This window comes from Macaca nemestrina, chromosome X, assembly GCF_043159975.1.
Source record: "Macaca nemestrina isolate mMacNem1 chromosome X, mMacNem.hap1, whole genome shotgun sequence".
Classification (NCBI taxonomy): Eukaryota; Metazoa; Chordata; class Mammalia; order Primates; family Cercopithecidae; genus Macaca; species Macaca nemestrina.
The window spans coordinates 46878003-46899801 of record NC_092145.1 but is presented as its reverse complement, the minus strand read 5'-3'; the positions used below and the strand labels follow the sequence as shown (position 1 = coordinate 46899801).

Here is a 21799-nt window from a genome sequence, read left to right as displayed (position 1 = left end):
CTTAGATAAATCAGTTAATCTCTCTGGAATGAGAGTATTTGTCCCTCACAGGATTGTCTCGAGCAGCTAACGAAATAATATATGATAAAGTGCTTTGTAAACTTGAAACACTTGAAAACATATGTTACTATTTTGGTGGTGAAACTGGTATAAAGAGATGAGGGGGACAACTGAGAAATATGGCCATTGTCTCCAGGGATGTTCAATTTTTTGGTTTCCTTGAGCCACACTGGAAGGAAAAGAATTGTCTTGGGCCACAAATAAAATACAGTAATACTAACAATAGCTAATGAGCTAAAAAAAAAAAAATAGTAAATATATCTCGTAATGTTTTAAGAAAGTTTACCAATTTGTGTTGGGCCGCATTCAAAGCTGTCCTGGGCCATACGCGGCCCTTGGGCCACAGGTTGGACAAGTTTGTTCTAGACATACAATCTGCAAATGAGAGAGTCTTCTCTGACATCTCCCTTTCTCTCACCTTATCATACATCAGTTGTCAAAACTGGGAAATGATTTTTAATTCTCTGAGGATACTGGGGGGGTGGAAAGATGGGAGAGGAATTTAGCACCTACCTGGTGCATGGCATGTTCACATACAGTATCCACAATAATACCTCAAGAATAGAATATAGTATCATCATCCCTTTTCTGCTGATGAGAAAATTAAACCTTGGAGGGAGAGGGTCAGAAAAAATAATTATTGGGTACTAGGCTTAGTACTGGGGTGATGAAATAATCTGTACAAACTTCTGTGACACGAGTTTACCTATGTAACAAATCTGCACATGTGACCCCTGAGCCTAAAATAAAAGTTAAAAAAAGGATTCATGGCTTCAAGAAGGTAGAGGAAAATGTGACCAGGATGATGAGAAGAATGGAAGTTTGTAAAATTTAAAATCCAAAAGGAATTTCTAGAAATGAAAAATATATTATCTGAAATGAAAAAAAACACACAGATGATATTAATATCAGATTAGACTCCGAAGAAGGAAAAATCAGTGAATACGAAGCTATAGACTTAGAAACTATCCAAAATGAAATATGTGCTTACCATAGAGCAATCATACTCCTGGATACCTACCCAAGAGAAATGAAAACATGTTCACATGAGGACTTGAATATTCATAGCTTTGCTCATAATAATGAGGAACTGAAAACAACCTAAACATCTATGGACTGATGAAGAGAGAATTAACGCGTGATATATCCATTCCTTTTATTACTCAGCAATAAAAGGAATGAACTACTGATACTTATAACAACATGGACAAATCTGAAAAGCACTATGCTGATTACATTTATATGAAATTCTAGAAAAGGCAAAACTACAATAATAGAAAGCAGATCAGTGGATGCCTAGCGTGCAGAACGAGCGGGAGGGAATTGACTGCAAAGAGTGTAAGGGAACTTTCTGGGAAATAAATGTTTTTATTACAATTGTGGAGACAGTTATAAAACTGTACACATTTGTCAAAACTCAATATATGTTGTTGGAGGAGGAATATGGATGTGGTTATAAAAGGACAGCATGAGGGATCCTTGTTGACTTTGGTATCTTGAGTGTGGCAATGGATATCCCAACCTACACCTGTGAGGACATTATATAGAACTAAATACACACATATAAATGAGTACAAGGAAAATAAAATAAGATCAGTGAATATTATCAATGTCAGTATCTGGGTTGTGATATTATAGTATTACAACTAGGGAAAAACTGGGTAAGGGTACATAGGATCTCTCTGTACTATTTTTTACAACTGCATGTGAATCTACAATTATCTCAACAAATATTTCAATGAAACACTCACAAAGAGAAAAGAAAATTAAATCTCAGAAAGGTAAAATAAATGAGTTACCCTAAGTCACACAGCTAGGAAGTGTCAGAGGGCAGAGGCAGCATTTAGACAAAAGTCTGATTCTAGAGTGCTTTATCTTAAACATTATATCACTGAACAGGGTTGATATTTTTCCATAAATTCAATTGTTATTGAAGTTAACATTAGTAATTTTTAAGATAGACAGGGAGAAGGCAGTTTGTTGTGAGCCATTAGGAGATGTTTACTCATGTGAAAGTCATCTATTGATCACTTATGCTCAGCCTGGCAGTATCCTGGACATCCTAAGTACAAGGCTGAAGAATGTAACATAGTCATATAAGCATAGGAATCTTACCACCACATGGACGTGCTACCAAAGAGGCCCAAAGCTCCTTGGAAGCACAGAAGGAAGAATAAATTCATTCCGAAGAGGTCTGGAACTGAACTGTTTCATAAAGAAAATTACATTTGGTCTGGGTATTAAGGATTGAGTAGGAGTTCACTAGATAGAAAAGAAAGCAGAAACAATAGAAAAGGATATTCCAGAGAGAGGGACTGCATATCCAGGAGCAAAGAGATGTGAAAGAACATAAAGTGGTTTGGGAATGGTGAGAAGTTCAGTCTGAATGAAGTGTAATATACACCATGAGTTTGGAAAGAAGGACTAGTAGGAAGAAACACACCGACATGAGGCTAGAAAAGTAGTTGGGCCAGAAAATGAAAGCCCTTAAATGTGCCAAACCAAGTAGTATGCATTTTATCCTGGAAGAAACAAGAAACCAATAAAGGTATTAAATCAGAAGATAACATAACTGGGTTTGTTGTTAGTAAAATAACTCTGGTGGCAATGTAGAGATAAGGATGGAGTCAGGAGGTAGAAAAACCAGTTAGGAGGCCACTGATGTATGAAGTTTGAAGCCAACAGAATATGAACAAAACGCCAGATTCTATAGATTTTTGGTAAAATTATCAAAACTTGGTGAGAATTTTGGAAATAATGAGAGCTGATGGCTGATTCTGTAGCTTCTTGCTGAAACTTGGTGGATGATGATGACATTTAACAAAAATAAAAAAGATCACAACTGGTTGGAGTGTCATGGGAAGGAGAAGAAAACAATTTCACCTTTAAATATACTGTATTTGGGGAAATAAAAATAATAATAGCTGGCTCTGGTTGAGTGCCTATATTAAACTCCAGGCACTGTTTTAAGTGTTTTGTATATATCAACTCATTGAGAGACAGGTACGAGGGCTTAGTAGGCAATTGGAAATATAGATTTAGAGCTCAAAAGAGATGTCTTGGCTGGGGATATAAATTTGATAATCATCACTGTATAGGAGGCATAGTTAAAACCATTGAGGCAAGAAGACAGTAAAGAATTAAGTTTTGGAAAAATCCCATCATTTTAGGACAAGAGAGTGATAAAGATTATAAATTCCATAACAGCAAAGTTCATGGCTAACTTATTCACCACTGTGTCACTAGGGCCTGGCATATCATCTGGAATATAGTTGTTGCTCAATAAATATTTGTTGAATGAATAGCATAAATAAAAAGATGAGAGAAGTATAAGGAGAACTAGTGAGGCAAGTGTGTCATAATCCCAAAAGACACAATCGTGAATGCCATAATCCCAAATGTTGAAATCCCAAAGATCAAAATCCCTAAAGTCTAAATCCCTAGAGTCTAAAATCTTTGACATTTAAAATCCTGAAAATCACAATACTGAAAGATTACAATCCCAAATGTTGAAATCCTGAAAACTGATTTCTGGGGAAGTGTGTTTTTGGTTGCAAGTGGGATAGTTGTGCCATGTTAGTTGCATCATGTGAGATGGAACTATTTCCTTGTCATTGTCTTTATTCAGAAATTAAGTATGGTTTAAGGAGATGCATAATGGGTGCCAAGTTGACAAGGGGTGGACTTGCAGACTTAATTTTAGGTGTCAATTTGACTGGATTAAGGAATACCTAGAAACCCGGTAACGTATTATTTTGGGTGTGTCTGTGAGGGTGTTTCCAAAGGAGATTAATGTATGACTCCCAGTGGACAAGCTGGGGAAGATCTGCCCTCAATGTGGGTGGGCACCATCCAATAGGCTAGGGGCTGGGAGAGAACAAATACAGAAGGCAAATTGGTCTATCTCTGACAGCTGGGGCAGGCTTTTCTTCTGTTGCCTTGGACAGCAGAAATTTGACTCCATGAAAGTGTATTATCACAATGTTGACTTTGTGTGTAAGAATTGTGTGTGTATGTAAAAATGTGAAAACTTCCTCAGTGAATGAAGAGATGTCTTTTTGTACACCCACATTTGTGAAAGATAAAATTTCTCAAGATCTTGGCTCTTTGGATGATTGCATATATGGTGGTCACCTATGGTGGTTTTTTATCTATCTTGTCAAAAGACTTTGGTTGTTCATCAAGGTATTTCAGATGACTACGGTTATAAAGCTGAATGCACACAATTACCAACCATAGTGATATGTCTTTATACATTTTCCTTTTGACCTATTTCTTTGTGAATACAGTTCAACTACTTATAACTGTCATACACATGTGACTATCACTAGTACATACTAAGTGTTTATCTGTACAAAACTATGTATGTTATTGTTGTCCATTTTATTATGTAAAGTGACCTTTGGAGTGTTCTGTTGTGTTTTATGTTTCTCAAACAACTATCCTTTTAAAAATGTAAGTAAATATCTTTTAAATAATTTTTAAAATTACTTTTTCCAGAATATTTTTGAGATTTTGGTCTTTCAGGATTTTGACATTTAGAATTATGGGATTCGAGATTATTTATTTCAGGATTATTACCAGCTCCCTAGTGAGGTATAATGTCTTAAAAAACAAAAGGAGGTCAGGTGTGGTGGCTCATGCCTGTAATTCCAGCACTTTGGGAGGCTGAGGCAGGTGGATCACCTGAGGTCAGGAGTTCAAGACCAGCCTGGCTAACACAGAGAAACCCCATCTCTACTCAAAATACAAAAATTAGCTGGGTGAATGGTGGGCACCTGTAGTCCCAGCTACTCAAGAGGCTGAGGCAGGAGAATCACTTGAACCTGGGAGGTGGAGGTTGCAGTGAGCCAAGATTGTGCCACTGCACTCCAGCCTGGGTGATAGAGTGAGACTCCGTCTCAAACAAAAAAACAAAAAACAAAACAAAACAAAACAAAAAACAAGGGGAAAAAGAAGTATCTGAGTGACTGGGAAATGTCAGATAACACAGTGAAGTCAGATAGAATGGGGACTGCAAATAAGCCATTGGGTTTGGTAATTAGGCAGCCATTAGAAGCTTGAAAGAGGGCTGTTTTCCTGGAGTAGACTCAGTTGAGACTGTAATAGGTTGAAGGGTAAGTGGTTGGTGATGAAGACTAGACAATACCCAGAAACTTGGGGGTAATGCAATTGAAGATGTTAGAGTTATTAAAGAAAATGATTATTTTTAAATTCACTGTTGTAATGGAGGAGAATTCAATATTGTTTATAGAAGAAAAATTGAAACCCTAGGAAAGGGATAGATTAAGAAAGTAAGAGAGTTGATAATTGCTCTTAGCTAATTTTCCCATTACCATTTTCCCTTGAGCATTTAATTAGACTTTAAAACAAGTAAAAGCCCTATGATCTGCCTCACTGGGACATTCAGGCAGATATAAAGGAACTTGATAGTTTAATATAGCCTGATGTTATCCCACGATGTTCTTTTTATGTGTGTATGTCTTGTCACCTATACAGCATAAGACAAGTCTATACTCCAAGTATATTACTGTATACTGTTTTTTCTTTTCTTTTTCTTTTTCTTTTTATTTTGAGACAAGGTCTAGCTCTATTGCTCAGGCTGTAGTGCAGTGTCACAATCTCAGCTCACCTACAACCTCTAACTCCTGGGCTCAAGCCATCCTCCCACCTCAGCCTCCCAGTAGATAGGACTATAGACATGCACTGCCATGCCCAGCTAATTTTTGTAATTTTTGTAGAGACAGGGTTTCACTATGTTGCCTAGGCTGGTCTCGAACTCATGAGCTCAAGCACTCCACCTACCTTGGCCTCCCAAACTGCTGGGATTACAGGCATGAGCCACTGCACCCAGCCATACTTTTAAGATTATTCTAACAGGGAGCTATGGTGTGTGCCTATAGTCCCAGCTACTCAGGAGGCTGAGGCAGGTGGATTGCTTGAGGCTGTGGTGTGCCACAATCGCACCTGTGGTAAAATTATGAAATAATCCATATGATTCAGGCAAATAAAAACCAATATTAATAACTGAGGTCAATCAGTTTTATTCTGTTAATGAGATAATAAGGGAAACAGTATACTTTACTCCAGTCATATGACTTGATTATGAGCTTACAGAATATATGAGCATGTTTACTGAAGACTCTGAACTATGCTTAAAAATTAAAAGATTGTTGCCACTTAGAGCCAACACAATTCCCCCCATGCCTGAACAAACATTAGAAAGTGACTGCTTTTGTAAAACCAATTTTCTTGAACTAGAGGTACTTTTTTAATGCCATACATTGGCAGTCTAGTGAAACCTACACACTCATTTTTAGAATACTATTTTTTTTTTCTTTTTGAGACAGGGTTTCACTCTGCTGCCCAGGGCGGAGTACAGTGGCTATTCACAGGCACGATGATGGCGTGTCACACCCTCAAACTTCTGGTCTCAAGCAATCCTCCTGCCTCAGCCTCCTCCTAAGTAGCTGAGACTACAGGCACACACCACCGCACCCTGCTAGTTTTAGAATTATACAATGAAATACATGGGATTACAATGGAAACTGATTACATTGAAATACAATCATTAAAATACGTAATAAAACAATTTTTGATATGGTTATATATTTGCTTCCTTAGTAACACTTTAGATAATAATATTATCCCCTCCTCTTTTATCTTAAAATATATTTGAATTTGACCTGTAAATAATGTAAATGTATTATCATCTATGGATTAGGTATTTACAGCCACTTGACGATTTACTTGATAATGTCCTCATACATTTCTATCAGTATCCTTAGTCATCCCAAGATATATATACATATTATATATTTATATACACACATACACACATGTATATTATATGTTGTGATTTTTCATAGCTAGCTGATATAGGATATTTGCTAGCAGGTAAAGTAGAAGAGTACTCTAAGGATTTATAGAGACACAGCCCCAGAAAATGCAAATATTCCTCTTGATCTTTAGAACAGGAAGAGATTGTCTCCGTGTCTGAACTCCCTTTACATAATATTCATATTTTGATGACTGCTATAAGACTGAAAATCACAACAGAAAGGACCTACCTGGGTATGTTACAACTTTAAAGAAAGAAGTTGATATTTCTATTAGACCTTGATTTGAGTGCAGCTAAAGGCATTTTACCTATGTTCTTTGCAGAAGGGACAATAGAAATGTTTTCTCTCCTTACCCTCCTCCCAACCCAAATAAGTATCCCCCTAGGCTTTTGACTTTAAGTATGCTTGATTGTATTAGACTTTTTCCTGACAGCTCATTTGGAGGGGGCAAAGTGTGAAGAAAACATAAGGATCTGACTATTTCGGGATAAATATTTTTTCCTAGATATGTTGACTGATGGTGAGATTTGTATCTATCTAGACTTTTCTCTAACACAATGCAAGTACATGTAGATAATAAGTTATCATTAAGCATTCTATCTTCTAAGTAACATAATGACCACCATTGTCTGAGAAAGCAAATTCCTAGAGAGTTAGGAACTATGTTTAAATAAATCTTTGCATGCTGTGCTCAGTCTAGCACAGCCCCTTAGGTAGTTAGGAGCTTAATAGCCAAAGACAATTATGGATGTTCTGAGATCCTAGACTCTATTTTATGCAGATAAATTGTGCAAATATTTCACCTGAATGAAGATCATTACTCCTTTAAAATAAATTTAATGGAAGCTCATTCTTTAACATGGATTTTAACATTTAGTTTTCCTTTACTTTATATAGACGTGCTTTGTAAACTCGGGAAAAGGAAGAACCCAAAAGCCCCTAAATGACCCAATCTTTAAATGCTTGCCAATATTATTGGCAACTTAATTATCACAGTAAAGAGACTTTGTCGTAGCAAAATGCAACATAGTTCTTGACAATCTATTTTTAATAACTATTTTCATTAATATTAGTCAAACATGGCACAGAGAATTTGAATGTTTAAAACAATCCAAAGGGTGAAAAACACAACAAACTCACGAGGATAAACTGGAATTGAGTGTAGAAGATGAGAACCAACCCGTACAGATGAGAATCCAGTGCAAAGTGTGTAAAAGAAAAAACAAAACATCCCTTCAGAAAAATCATCTTCTGATAACTTATTCTGTGACTCTCTTTATATTTGTCATTTTCCCCAAAAGTGAAAAAAATAGCTTTACAATGTCAAATATATTGTGCATAAGTAAACAACAAGTGAAGGAAGTGGCTCTGTAGTTAAATAAGCCAAAAAATAAAGTATTCTCTGCGGAGCTCAAGGTCTATTTTAGACTTACCATGGTCAATGACACTGACATAGCAGGTAACATCATAAAACAATGAGACAGAGTCTAAAACTCATAAACCAAAGCAGTGCTTAATTTTGGAGACTCATTTCAATACTTGAAAGAATTGCAAGCATTAAAGTGGTTTTTAAAGGTATTAAGTAACAGGATGCAGTGCTTGTGAAGTCTTCAGCTATCTGGAATGATCTGTAGTGTTTTTCCCAAAAGTACACTGAATAAAATCAGCCAGAGTCTAAAAATAAATGTTTCGCTTGAGGGTATTCTGCCCAAGCATGACACTTACAAGTGGCAAGATTCCTGGATGAATTGTTAACTAATCAAGTCCTGGCATTTTCAATTAATGTAGTATTGAGCCTGAAGGTAATACATAACTAAACTTGTATATTGAAGGAATAAGATGGAGAAGTACACAGAGTTTTAGATCAATATCTTTGCTTACAAAGTCAAGAATTTACTTACATAGGAACTGATGTTGAGTTAAGGGGTCACAAGATGTTGGTATTCAAGTTTTTTGGCATCATTCTCTCTTTATAAGAGAAATAACTTCACTTCACTCTGGTATTTTCTTAAAGACATCATATGCCAAGATAAAATAATCCATTTTTTCATAAACGCATTGGGTGATTTATTAGGTTGAATTAAGTATGGCTCTATAATAGTATTTAAAAATATTTAAAATATTAAAAAGTAGAGCCAATCAGTTAAAACGATCAAAACCCTCAAGATAAATATTTGGAATATATATTCATCAGTCATCTATATAGTGAATGGCTTTGGGTATCATTAAACTTTTTAAAAAAAATACAGCAGTGAAACAGTACTCAACAACTGAACAACTTCATATTCAAACTCAACAGTTTGTATTTCTGTCAGCGTAAGTAGCTAGTGAAACTGGAAAACTGCAGCATGTTTGATTATTTCGGTCACTCCATCTTTGTGAAATTATCCTAGTAATTCCACTGGAGATTTCTCTACTTTCTGGGACCCATTAAACTTTCCTTGACCAAATATCTTCAGAAATTTCTTTATCTGCAGTCCCTAGTTGATTTGATAGATGACATCTAAACAGCCTATGAAATGTTAACTTAGATTTTTTTTTTTTCTGTTATAACAGCTTTAACTTTTAACTTTCTGGTGATGCAGAAAACGAGTAAGAGGACACGTCAGACAGAAATTGAACATCACCTAGTGGTATCAGTTCAATTCAGGTAGTTAAAGAATCCAGATGTCACCTGGTACTGTCAAAGGACTCTAAGCATGTACTGAAGGTTCATTTCCATAGTATCTGGGGCACTTTCAAGTTCCACTCCTTGTGCTCTCCTCCCACTCTCAAACTAGTGTGCCAACTCAAGTTCCTGAAGACCAGGGAAAATTATGTTTCTTCTGCCGCGGAGATTGATGCAGAGGAAGGCATCAGATGCTAGTCATCTTAAGTCGTCTGGGGAAGAGGCTCAGAAATGTGTGCATCTTGTGTCTTCCACTTTTGTTTTCCCTACCCTTTACGAAGTTTTGGAAGATACCTTGGTCCCGAAAACACTGACTTGACACCGTGCTATTCCTCTTCAAGAATCTCATTAAGTCCCACTAGAAAGGGGAGTGGTGAGGACTCCGTCTCGCGGTGAAACTCTCTGCAACCCCCTAACATAAATACTAGAGATGGGCATGGTGAGAGGGTCAAAGGAGGGGGAGGGAAAAGGGTCGTGAGAAGAGACTCACCGCTCCTGCCAGTTCCTCCGTCAGGCACAACGTAACCAGGAGCAGCCACAACCTGAAACGGGAGGGACGGTGAGTGCTATGGGCTCTTTAGGCTTCGAGGTCATGCGGCTGCCTGTAGCCCCCCGTACCCTTTTGGATGCCTGCTCCCACTTTCTCTGCAGTGACAGAAGTACAAGTACAGTCCCGGCCTGGCAAAGTAACCCGAAGTAAGAAAGAGGAGGGGAGCTCGGGGCAGCAACAGCTCACCCAGGGTGCATGCTTGCGGCTCCTCCGGAGCTGGGTCCCGGGAGACTGCTAAGCGGCTCCGCGGCCCAGGCTCATCGGGGCTCTGCTGATGCTTAGAGGCTGTTTCCTTAGTCAGAACAGAGTAGGTGGACGAAGTAGCCCAGTTTGGAAGGAACTAAACACAGCTTCTAGATAAGAAGTGCCCCAAAGGGAAACAGGCTCAGCGGTGCCCGTTACAACTTGCAGCAGTCAGGAGACAGTTCCATGCAGCAGGAGAGGAAGGAATGGAGGGGAAAGGGGCGGGGCTGTCTGCTGTCAATCATCCCCCCTACCTTGGGCAGCCGGTAGTCTTTCTCACTTTCAGGCACCTTTCCACACAACAGCCCTAAGTATCTCCACAGCTTCACACACAACCCCTTGGAGACCTGTACGCTAACACCTAAACAACTGTGCATCATATACTTTCAACTTTACTGTTAAGTTACACATAAAGAGACATAAGCATACTATTCCCACATAGACAGATGGGCCCGAAAGTGCCCTTGCACACATGCCCAAATGCATACAACACTGATTCAAATTGACTGTACACTAGGCTCTTGGGAAGGGGAGACAGTTTCTGGAGTTGTAAATCAACTCTGAGCTAAGCAGAACCTAAGGATGAGTGGGCCCTCGTGAAGTAGATCCAAAACCTTGAAATACTCTAAAGTGGTTAATTCTAGGGAGATAGAAATGTTGTGAAGAATTCTTCATCAAATTCTTGAAGATTCTCCAAGGAGTTCGCAGAAAGTATTTTCTGATCCTTCTGTCACTTAAAAAAATCTATATATCAGAATTATCAAAGGACCATTCAAGTCTACTTTATTTGGGAGATATCGATTCAGCTGCCATCAACTCTATTTAAATATTTCCAATTAAGTGTTTGTATTAATTCTAAGAAACACTGCACTAAAGTTATTTAATTCCCTGCCCTAAATATTTCTGCAACACAACTACAATGAGTCAATACCTTTTACATTAGCTTAATATAAGAGGCATTAATTATGGCATTCAATGAAGCTAAACAAAGAGATACAGCTGTATTAGAATAACATTATACCATAGAGTCATTACCAATACCTGCTGAATGCTACCAAATCTTATATGTATATAACACACATAAAGTATTCACGCACATATACTTGTTTATTTTCTTACTTGTTTATAAGCATATACTTTATTTATTCCCAATATTTTCACATCTTCTGCTTGTATACAGAAACTCTCTGTTCTGTGAGCCGCTGGAAAGTAAAGAAGACCAGCAGCTCAGGGAGCAGCGACCAAAATTTGTTTCTAATGATTAACAATAAAAAGCACGGCCCCTCTGAGATCCATCCGCTAAAAAAATAGTCCCAGTTTAGGTCTATTTGTAATTGGCTTTGGTGGACTGAGCCTAGAAAAGTAGTATCAAAGGAAGGTGCAAATGAACGAACAGAAAAGCTTCCCGGTTGGACTCATGGTGCTCAGTCAACTAGTCTGGAAGTTTCCCTCCCCCAAATAACTGAGCGTCACTCCCTCGCAGGTTGCTGGTGCAGTTAAAACTGTGGCGGAGTGATACTCAAATTCCCTTGTGCTGGTGAGGAGGGGGGCCGTTCAGGGGGAAGAGAGGGAGGAAAGTAGACCTGTAGGAACTGAGTGAAGAAAAAGTTTGTAAGTCTGGACAGAAGGGAAAAGTTCTCCTCAGAGACCGGCTTTGGGGAGGGGAGAGGGGAAGGAAGAGTAGCTCCTTCTTCTTCTTCTTCTTTTTTTTTCTTCCATTCTTAAAAAGCTTCTTTCTCTTCACCCAAGCCTCACTGTCCCTCTCCGGCTCTAGCTCTCTCCATATAAACCCTCAAGATTATGTCAATTGGTTAGAGCCAGCCGGGAATTTCGTGCGGGTGCTGAAGGAGCTGCGGGAGCCGGAGAAGAATGAAACTGCGTGGAGTCAGCCTGGCTGCCGGCTTGTTCTTACTGGCCCTGAGTCTTTGGGGGCAGCCTGCAGAGGCTGCGGTAAGTCCTCCCTCCCCTCCCCCGCGCCCATCACAGCTCTTTCACGCTGAAATTACCTTTTTTTTTTTTTTTGTGGTCCCTTTATGTTCCTTTCGGCCTTGACTAGGGAATTCAAATTTGCTTTCTCATGTTTAGGAAGAAACGTTATTTGCAACACGGGTAACTCAAGCCTTCTGAAGTGCAAGGGAGAGGTTTAAGTGCTTAAAAACAGGGCTGTTTGCTTCCCTGCAGCTAGCTGCTCTGGGGGCAAGAGCAAAGTCAGAAGTGGAGGACACTAATTAACGGCTCACTAGGCTCTGATGGGTATTTAACACTTTTCCTCCCCTCCCTCCACCCTCGGGTGTTTCCCTGACTGGCGACTAACCTTTTCACTTCTTGTACCCAGCCCACGCACTCTTTAAATTTTGTCTCTAGTTTAATACTTTGGCTCTTCGAAAATCCAGCTTCCATCAAAGTGTTTAGCGCCTCAGTGAAGTTCTTCCCCTTTGCTCTTTCCTTAAGCAACATGAACCTACCCCCACCTCAGGTCATTCAAGCCACTGACCTGCTTTTCCTTTTTGACATCCTTTTTACAAGTGAAATGCTAAGGTAACATACCAAGAAGAGTGAGGTAAAGTCTCAGGCTTCAGGTCTTTTGCGTCTTTTTTGTTGTTGTTGTTTTTTCTAAGTTATGGGTTTTTTGTTTGTTTACTTTTTTTTTAACCCACCAAGGCACCTGAACAAATTGAGAATTTGCCCATCACCTATTCAAAGGAAAATACTCCTTTTTCAAAGGAGAATCAGTGTTCCAGTTTAAAGGAAAGTGGGGGAGGATGTACATGTGAAATGGCAGCAAAAAGCTCTATTCAGTTTTAGGAATGTAGAATTCAAACCTCAGTATATCTCTTAGAAAGGTGTCTGGGTAGTCCACCCACTGTCCTATTGGGGATGAGGGACAGATGTTAAAAAATGAATGACTTTGTGAGAGAAAATGTTCTGCAGCCTGAAGCCCATCATCTTTAATTTCATATAACCTCTAAAGAATAAGTGTGTGACAAATTATTTAAATGTATTTGAGTGATTATTATGGATGGTTTTAAAAACTGTTTGAGATCATGGGTTAGGCCTCCACATGGTTGAGTGACTGTCAATTCTTTATAAGCAGCTGCTATGTTACAGCTTATCTGGGTCCACTTTTAAGTTAGCTGTCTAGCTTCCCTATAGCACTTAGCATGCCTCAAATCACATGTCCTCTTTCTATCCTTTGGAAGGTGTGTACGTAGTGTATGAAAACTAACTTTCATATTACTCTGAGCACATCATAATTATAATAGCAGGTTTGCTGAAAAACCATGCATATCAAATATTTTTAATATGCATGCCATAATTTTCTTCCATCAAAGTAGACAAATGATTTTAAAATACTTTTTTGATGCAGAGCATCTTAATGGGGGTAAGCTTTAGCCAGTCAGTAGGGCTACAGACTTGGATAAAACTACAATTGTGCTGTTGAAAATAGTTCATTTTAAAAACATCTTCTTGTTGCCCACTGTTTATGGCATTTGGCCCAGGGACAAATATTTTGTAGATGTTTGATGAAATATATATATATATTTTTTGATGTTACTTTTAACAAATTTGCATCAGATGACAACTATACAGGTATGTATAGCAACACTACACATCAATTTATATTAAATCAATTTGTGTTAACAATGAGATTTCTTTTTATTGACAAAACTTGAGAGCAAGCTTGTTTTCTTGGATTCTTAAACTAATGAGTATTCATGAAGTCATTACAGCTCTTTCCCTTTTCCTCCTATATAATTTTTAAAGAACATTTTATACCCCTTTTCCTATCATTAGGATATTGTGCCTCTATTAAAACTAAGCGTTTGTTTTTCCTGGTTCATACATAAATATTTTAATAGGCTCAAAAATATGAATGATATTTGCTCTCCATACTAGTGCTGGAGATATTAGTGACCATTTCCAGAGTAAAACTGGATGGTGGTAGGGCTAGTCGTTGACTGGAGTAGTCTAGTATTGGGGTTTTTATATCAAAAGTGTTGCTATTTAAAGTGCTTTGCTCTTTTATAGATAAACGATTTCTTTATCTCTGAAATCATGCCAAATTGGTACATCACAAATATGTGGAAGATTTTTTTTTTTTTAGGTAGAGCATTCATTAGGTGGAATAAAGTAACTGCTATGCCAAAAGGTTAGTAATAAGAGAAGACAGTTTTAAGTTGGAAATATAATTTCTAGTGATGGAAATAACATTTTTATGTGAAGGTAATTATACCTGTACTGATTCACTGTCAGTGGGATACGCACTTAGATTTGTGGATGTGGGTAGTATGTAAAATTATGTTAGTTCTATTTTACATAGTTAGTAAGTTGTTTTCTGTGAAGTAGATTGGATATTTTTCTTTACTTTAAACGTACTGTCTTCCTTGTGACCAGTGGCACGAATTTATCAAGGGTAGGAGTGTTGTTTGTAGCCATGAAACACTTCATCTTCTATGAAGTATATTGCTCCATAGGAAAAATTTGTCATAATCGTCATCATTATTATTATAGATAGCATAATGAGTGTTTACTATGTGCCAGGCACTGTGCTAATATGATAATACACATTATCATATTTAATCTTCAGAATGGACTTATGAGACGTATACCATTATTATCCCCACTTTACAGATGAGAAAACTACAAATTACAGACGTTGAATACATTCCCAGAAATCCAATCACGTAGGTAGTAACTTGTGAAGCTGGAAAATTTGAATCCAGGCAGTTTGACTCTAGAATCTTTGCTCTTAATGACTGTCCTATACTGCCTACTTTGTATGTGGTCTGTAGAGATTTACTGGTATGTAAAGTATTTGGATCTCCACCACCTTTTTTGGACACAAGAGGTGAAATGGAAATGATAATGGAGGTTACATGTCTTCCTGCTGATGTTAGGAGAAGCAGCATGGTGTAATGGAAGTAGGTTTGGGCCTAGAATAAAAAGATCAGAGTTTGACCTCTGTATCTGTGTCTATATAGAGTGAGATTATTTAAAAGCAATCTAAAAGCAAATGCTGTTGAAGGTTTTATGATTTTATGTAATCACAATATGTAAACATTTCAACTTATATAACTACTATAATTTGTGACAGATGATTTGTTTTGAGGGAAGATTTGCCTTATGGTTATTTAATTACCCAGTTACTGCATTAATTTTAAATACACCAAACTTTTCAGGAGCATGTCTATTGTGAAACAACTGGGTATGTGTATATGGTAACACACTTTACTTAACATGCTTAATTTAGTTTTGTTCTTTTTTTGTACTAATTTGCCTACCTATCATATCCAATTTTATTCACTAACTGTGTATATATGTCTTTAGTCTTATGCATATATCTATGTATGTATCTGTCCCGTGGCAGTGTAAGAGTTTGTATGTTTTCCTGTGTTTTTATTTACCTTTTGATGTTTGTACATGTAAGGCATGAGACTCTTTACATCCCTGAAAGCTGGGTTAAGATGGTGTCTGCTAGGTTTATTCACTATAAAGTCACTATTTTTTCTTTTGTAATTACAAAGTGAGACTATGCAGGGCAATATTGTGAGACAGCGTAAGTATCCTGTTTCTCATCATATATTTGCCTACTAATTTTAGCATATGTTGATGATTCTGGCTTGAATAAATTATTGTTGTGACATTTGCCATACATTGATTTCAATTTTCAATATTTTTACATTTATTAATTGATTGAATTATACTGTAATAAAAAACTTTCTCTTCTCTACTCTTTTTTTTTTTCTTTTTTTGAGACGGAGTCTCACTCTGTGGCCCAGGCTGGAGTGCAGTGGCCAAATCTCAGCTCACTGCAAGCTCCACCTCCTGGGTTTACGCCATTCTCCTGCCTCAGCCTCCCGAGCAGCTGGGACTACAGGTGCGCGCCACCTCGCCCGGCTGGTTTTTTGTATTTTTTAGTAGAGTCGGGGTTTCACTGTGTTAACCAGGATGGTCTTGATCTCCTGACCTCGTGATCTGCCCGTCTCGGCCTCCCAAAGTGCTGGGATTACAGGCTTGAGCCACCGCGCCCCGCCCTCTTCTCTACTCTTTTTTTTTTTTTTTTTTTGAGACAGAGTCTTGCTCTGTGCCTCAGGCTGGAGTGCAGTAGCCCGATCTCAGCTCACTGCAAGCTCCGCCCCCCTGGGTTCACGCCATTCTCCTGCCTCAGCCTCCCGAGTAGCTGGGACAACAGGCGCCCGCCACCTCGCCTGGCTAATTTTCTTGTATTTTTAGTAGAGACGGGGTTTCACCGTGTTAACCAGGATGGTCTCGATCTCCTGACCTCGTGATCCGCCCGTCTCGGCCTCCCAAAGTGCTGGGATTACAGGCTTGAGCCACCGCACCCGGCCCTCTACTCTTAATGTATATATTTATTTACTCAGCTGTTTATAGTAGTATGGACTTAATGAATATTTGTTTTATTCTATAGGTTGTAATGAATTATGCTCTTACTACTTTTTGTTTTTGCTGAAACCCAGATTTGGCCAACAGGAGCCCCTTCGAATTGGCTCCTGTGTCCTTTCAACGTGTCTCCATCATTTTTTAAGCACCCTCTTACTTTCTGGCACCACAGATGTTCCAGATTCTATTTTTTTTTTTTTTTTTTTTTGAGACGAAATCTTGCTCTGTCACCCAGGCTGGTGTGCAGGGGCCTGATGATCTCGGCTCACTGCAAGCTCCGCCTCCCGTGTTTACGCCATTCTCCTTCCTCAGCCTCCCAAATAGCTGGGACTACAGGCGCCCGCTACCATGCCCAGCTAATTTTTTGTATTTTTAGTAGAGACAGGGTTTCACCATGTTAGCCAGGAGGGTCTCGAACTCCTGACCTCGTGATCTGCCCGCCTTGGCCTCCCAAAGTGCTGGGATTACAGGTGTGAGCCACTGCACCCGGCCTCCAGACTCACTTTTTAATTTCCTTGCTCCAATTCTGGAATCAGGATCTTTTCTCTAAGGAGCTCTGATTCTTTTTATTGGAGAATGGTATGTAGAAACCAAGATCTGGGTGCTTGGCATGCTTATTGCTACTGAGGTGTCATTGCTTCTAGGCCCTGTCAACAGGCAGAACTAGGAAATATATGTATATATGCACACATGCCTGTTTCTATATCAATTTCTTGAAGTCCCTCTTTATATATGTTGAAATCATGGATTCATAATGATACCTCTGATTCCAGTCCAAGACCCTAGAATAAATATACGTAAAATCTCATTCTCTTCTGGTATTTCTCCTCACACGTTTTGTGGACTTTGTAGAGGTCTTATACAGAGTCTTCAAGAGGTTGGCCTCTGAAGTCAGACCTGGAATCTGACTGGTAGATGTGTAACTTTCAGCAAAATAGTAATCTTTGAGCCTTAATTTCCTCTTTGAAAAAAGGGAGGCAGTAGCACCTATCTCACATATTTTTTTGAGGATAAAATGAGAAAAGTTATGTAAAACATATAGTATGTGACACCATAGTAAATGTTAAATCAATTTTAGATTTCATTATTGTCATTATATTTATTGACTTACCATTTCTTACTACGTCAACACTCAAATCCCCTGGATGATTTTCAAGGCCTATCATGATCTTTTCCCTTATCCAACCTTATTTTTCATTACATTTTACAATATACTCCCTCCAGTCTAGCCTAGGTAAGCTTTCCTACAATCCCGTGAGCACTGCATATACTTTTTTGGCCCTCTATCTTGATTAGAATTTTGTGGATCCAAGTCTTTGCTCAATTCCAGCATAATGTTTACATTTATTCAGCAGATATTTATTCAGCAACTTCTAAGTACTCAAAAAATCTATTTATGTTGTTTTATTTCTACTCATGGAGGTGTACTGCCTACAAAATCATTTTGTGCTAGAAACTATGGCTAAAACAAGATAAGACAAGGTTCTTCCCTTCATGGTGTTTGCATACTGATGAGAATAGATAAATAGTCCTGTGAAACTTTCCCTTACTATAGTATCAAATACTGATGGTGCCCTTCTTTGAACATTTGTAATATTTAGCTTCTTTCGTATTTGCATGTATTTGGTCTCACAGGCATTTTGTTTTATGACATTTTATCTGTTCTTTCTATTAGATTAAAGGCCCTGTTGAAGCAATAACTGTATATTTGTTCATTCATTCAACCAATTCGTATGTTGATTTTATATGCTAACAAAAGTAATAGCTACTCAATGTTGGAAACTTGAAAAACATAAAAGAAACTAAAAATATGTCCACAGTTCTACCAGCAGGCCAGAATTGTGCTGGCTGAGCACAGAATAATAGTGTGTGTTTTGATTATTGTTGTTTTTATTATTTTCTTTCCTGTGTATATAATCTGTTCTTTAAAATAAATTTGGCATAGAATAATGACTTGTAAGAGTACAGTTGTGCTAATAACTAAAAAAAAAAATCGGTTAAAATAAAAAAGTAAGTTAGGATTATTCTATGTATAGTTTTATTTCTTACCGTTTGATCACTTATCAAGCACTTTCCCATGTTAACATTCTTAGTTTTAAAACGTTATTTTAAAATGATTACATACAACTTGTATTTATACACACCCCAATTTATTTACCTGTTCACTTTTGTAGAATATATTTTAAAATATCAAGATTTTTTAGCCATTGTAAAAAGTGCTGCCATGAACGTTTCTTATTCCGTATTTTTATTATTTTATTACTATAGCCTCCTTCACGGGGAATTAGTGGGTTAAACGCTATAAGTATTTTTCAAGTCTTTGATACATACAGTAGACCCTGATACTTAAAAAGGCTATATCAACAGGTAAATTATGGTAACTTTTTTAGTGGTTACTATGTTATATCCTGTTAGATAGCTAATGTTATTTCCACTTTTATATGCAAGGAATCAGAAGCCCACATGGGTTAAATAACTTGCCAAAGGTCATGCAGTTGATACATGATTGGGCCAAGATTTAAACCAAGGCTCTAGAACCTGCTCATGAGATTCTCCTCAATCCCTATTTCATACATAGTAGATAATAGAGAAAAGTAAAGTCATGATGAAAAGTTGAATAATTCTCATTGCCCTTTCTGTAAACCCTTCTGTGACTGGTCACTTGAGATGATTCTAAAGAAAGACTCTCCATTGACTCATCTTTTAATAAGTCTTTACCATAACTGCCTAGGCCGTTCATCCTTAAGGGCTTAAATTTTAATTTCGTGAACCATATATCCTCCTACTTTTCTCCCCTGGGCAGAAGGTAGAACTTGCCCTCCACAAATACCTCTCCCACTGATCTCTTTCTAGCTATAACAATGGTATAACATACTCAAATTCGTTGACATTCTCCCTCCCCCAGAAGAGTTTTGTGAATATGCATCTGAAATAAGAGCCCCTTCTGACCTCTTTCCCCACCCCTCTCACCAGCCCCTGCACTGTAGCTGCCTTTCAGGCTTACACTTAAATGGCTGTGTCTTTACCTAGTGCTGTCCTTAACTTTCCTCTCTCCCTTAGTGATACTCCAGAAACTTCCCTTCATTAATTCTTAATCTGTTTTTCCCACTTTGGGGTGATAATATCACAGCCTCAATTTCCTCTTTTTAGAAAATTAAACTGGTTAGTACATATGGAATGTGAGGTCCCCCGCCCATTTTGTACCACTTCCAATTTGTAGCACACCCACTTTACCTTCTCCCTACGTTTCCTCAATAGCTAAATGTATTCATTGCCTGTTTGCCAGCCCTATAGCTTTCACAATTCAAATGTATTTCTCTGCAAAGTCACAAATTGTTATGCATTATGGTTTTTCCAGGTGGCATTTGAATAGCTGAACTTTAAGCTCCTGAGTGATAGGGATCTACTCTTGCCAAATTACTTTCCAGAATGGTTTTACCAATTATACTTCTATCAGTAGTGTATAAGAGTGCCTGTGAGACAGACTTAATTTTTCTTTCCTATCTACTACGGTGACTATGGAATTGATGCTCAATTGATTGCCAGTTGGTTGGCTGATTTGGTCTTAGCCTCTAATGATTTTCTTTTTAAAATGTAATCATTCCATCATCTCATCCCCTTGTGATGATAGCAGCCACGGAACAGAAGTAATTTTTGAAAATGTATTCTTTCTAATTAACATTATAAATGAACCACCCAGACACTTAGCTAAATCTTTATTATAAAGATTTGTTTTTAAATAGTAGTAATTCTTGAGGATTTTAGAGAAACCTCTTCAGTGTGATATGTGATACATAGGCTCCTTTCATTTTAACAAACCAGATTCTCATTTTATGCATCAGTGCTTGAATTTATTTACCTTCATAGTCTGTCCAGGTTCACCTGTACTTTGTTCCTTTAGCAGCATCTGCTGGCCTTTAACCAAAAGGGCAGTCTATGATGGTACTTGCTACCCTCTTGAAATGGGAACCTTAAATCCCTTGTTATTCATTAATTAAAGACAGTCAAAGGCAAATGTTATAAAAGAAACAGCCTTTTGCTAAATTTAATTTTTAACTTTTTTTATTTTAATGAATCTGATGTAAATGTCAGATACTTACTAACTTGTAGAGAATGTAAGTACCATTTATAAGCAAGTTCTATTTTGGTTAATGGAATTGTGTTTTTGACAGTTAGTAATAAAATAAGACTTCAAGAAATTCTGTTAAGGAATTTGTATCATGCCATAATTCAATCAAATAATATTTTAACCGTATATAGGAGAACTGGCTGGTTTGCTTTCATAATTTCTTACAGTGTATATGACATTGAGTACTGAAAGAGATATGGAACTTTGAGAGGGGGAGTGGTATTAAGAGTGGGACACGACTGAAAAATTGTTTAGTGTATTCTTTATTTACAAGCCCTTCAGAACCTTGCTAAAGGAGGACTGGTCCTTCTCTGTCCATATTCTCATAATTTAATTGATGTAGTAAAATGTTTCTGTATGTGGAAGATAGGCATGGTGGTGTCTGTTTATATTAGATAGGTTGTTTTTCTTGCAAGTGCTAAAAAACACTATCTGTCTTAAACAATAAAGACAATTTTTAGCTCACATAACAAGAAGTTTGGAGGTTGATTATTTCCCAAGTTAATTAATTCAGCCAAATAATGACACTATTAGGGACCAAAGTTTTTTCCATTTTTTTGTACTGCCATACTCTGCCTATCAACTTGCCCTCTAATATTAGTGCCCCTCATACTCTGAAGATGACTGCTGCAGTTCCAGGAATCACATACAAACACTGCAATGCCCAGTAGAAAGAGAGTATGAACTATTCATGTGTATCTCTTCTTACTAGCAATGAAAACCTTCTAAGGAGTCCCACAGCACCACCCTGAAAGCACCTCTTATTTATCATTGGTTGAAATTGTGTTATATGTATATGCTTACATCAGTACATTGGCAAGTGGAATAGGGCCATAAACGTAGAGTTAGTCCAGTCACTTACACAACTGCCTCTCCCTGCCCCTTGTCTGGCCAAAACACATTGC

The 21799-nt window shown here is 37.7% G+C and overlaps 2 protein-coding genes across 10 annotated transcripts in view; one reads left to right on the top strand and one right to left on the bottom strand.

The window, feature by feature from the left end:
- The window catches only part of LOC105490453 (collagen type IV alpha 6 chain), a 312047-nt gene extending 300464 nt beyond the window's left edge, over positions 1–11583 (bottom strand). For 4 of the 7 annotated variants that reach the window (XM_011756095.3, XM_071088636.1, XM_011756092.2 and 1 more), the window contains exons 1-2: positions 11483–11579; positions 10061–10112 (exon numbers count right to left, since the gene is read on the bottom strand). In XM_011756095.3, coding sequence (XP_011754397.1) covers positions 10061–10112; positions 11483–11496 — 66 coding nt within the window. In that variant the 5' untranslated portion in view covers positions 11497–11579. Of the gene's footprint in view, positions 1–10060; positions 10113–10306; positions 10566–11482 lie in introns of those variants that run through there. The other 3 variants (XM_011756094.2, XM_011756090.2, XM_011756089.2) reach the window with 2 other exon arrangements.
- Positions 11584–11884: 301 nt separating this feature from the next.
- The window catches only part of LOC105490456 (collagen type IV alpha 5 chain), a 271513-nt gene continuing 261598 nt past the window's right edge, over positions 11885–21799 (top strand). For 2 of the 3 annotated variants that reach the window (XR_011618460.1, XM_011756104.3), the window contains exons 1-2: positions 11885–11974; positions 12113–12313. Coding sequence is in view for 2 of the 3 variants with exons in the window: in XM_011756104.3 (XP_011754406.2) it covers positions 12233–12313 (81 nt within the window). In the remaining variant the exon portion in view is untranslated. The other variant, XM_024795626.2, reaches the window with a different exon arrangement.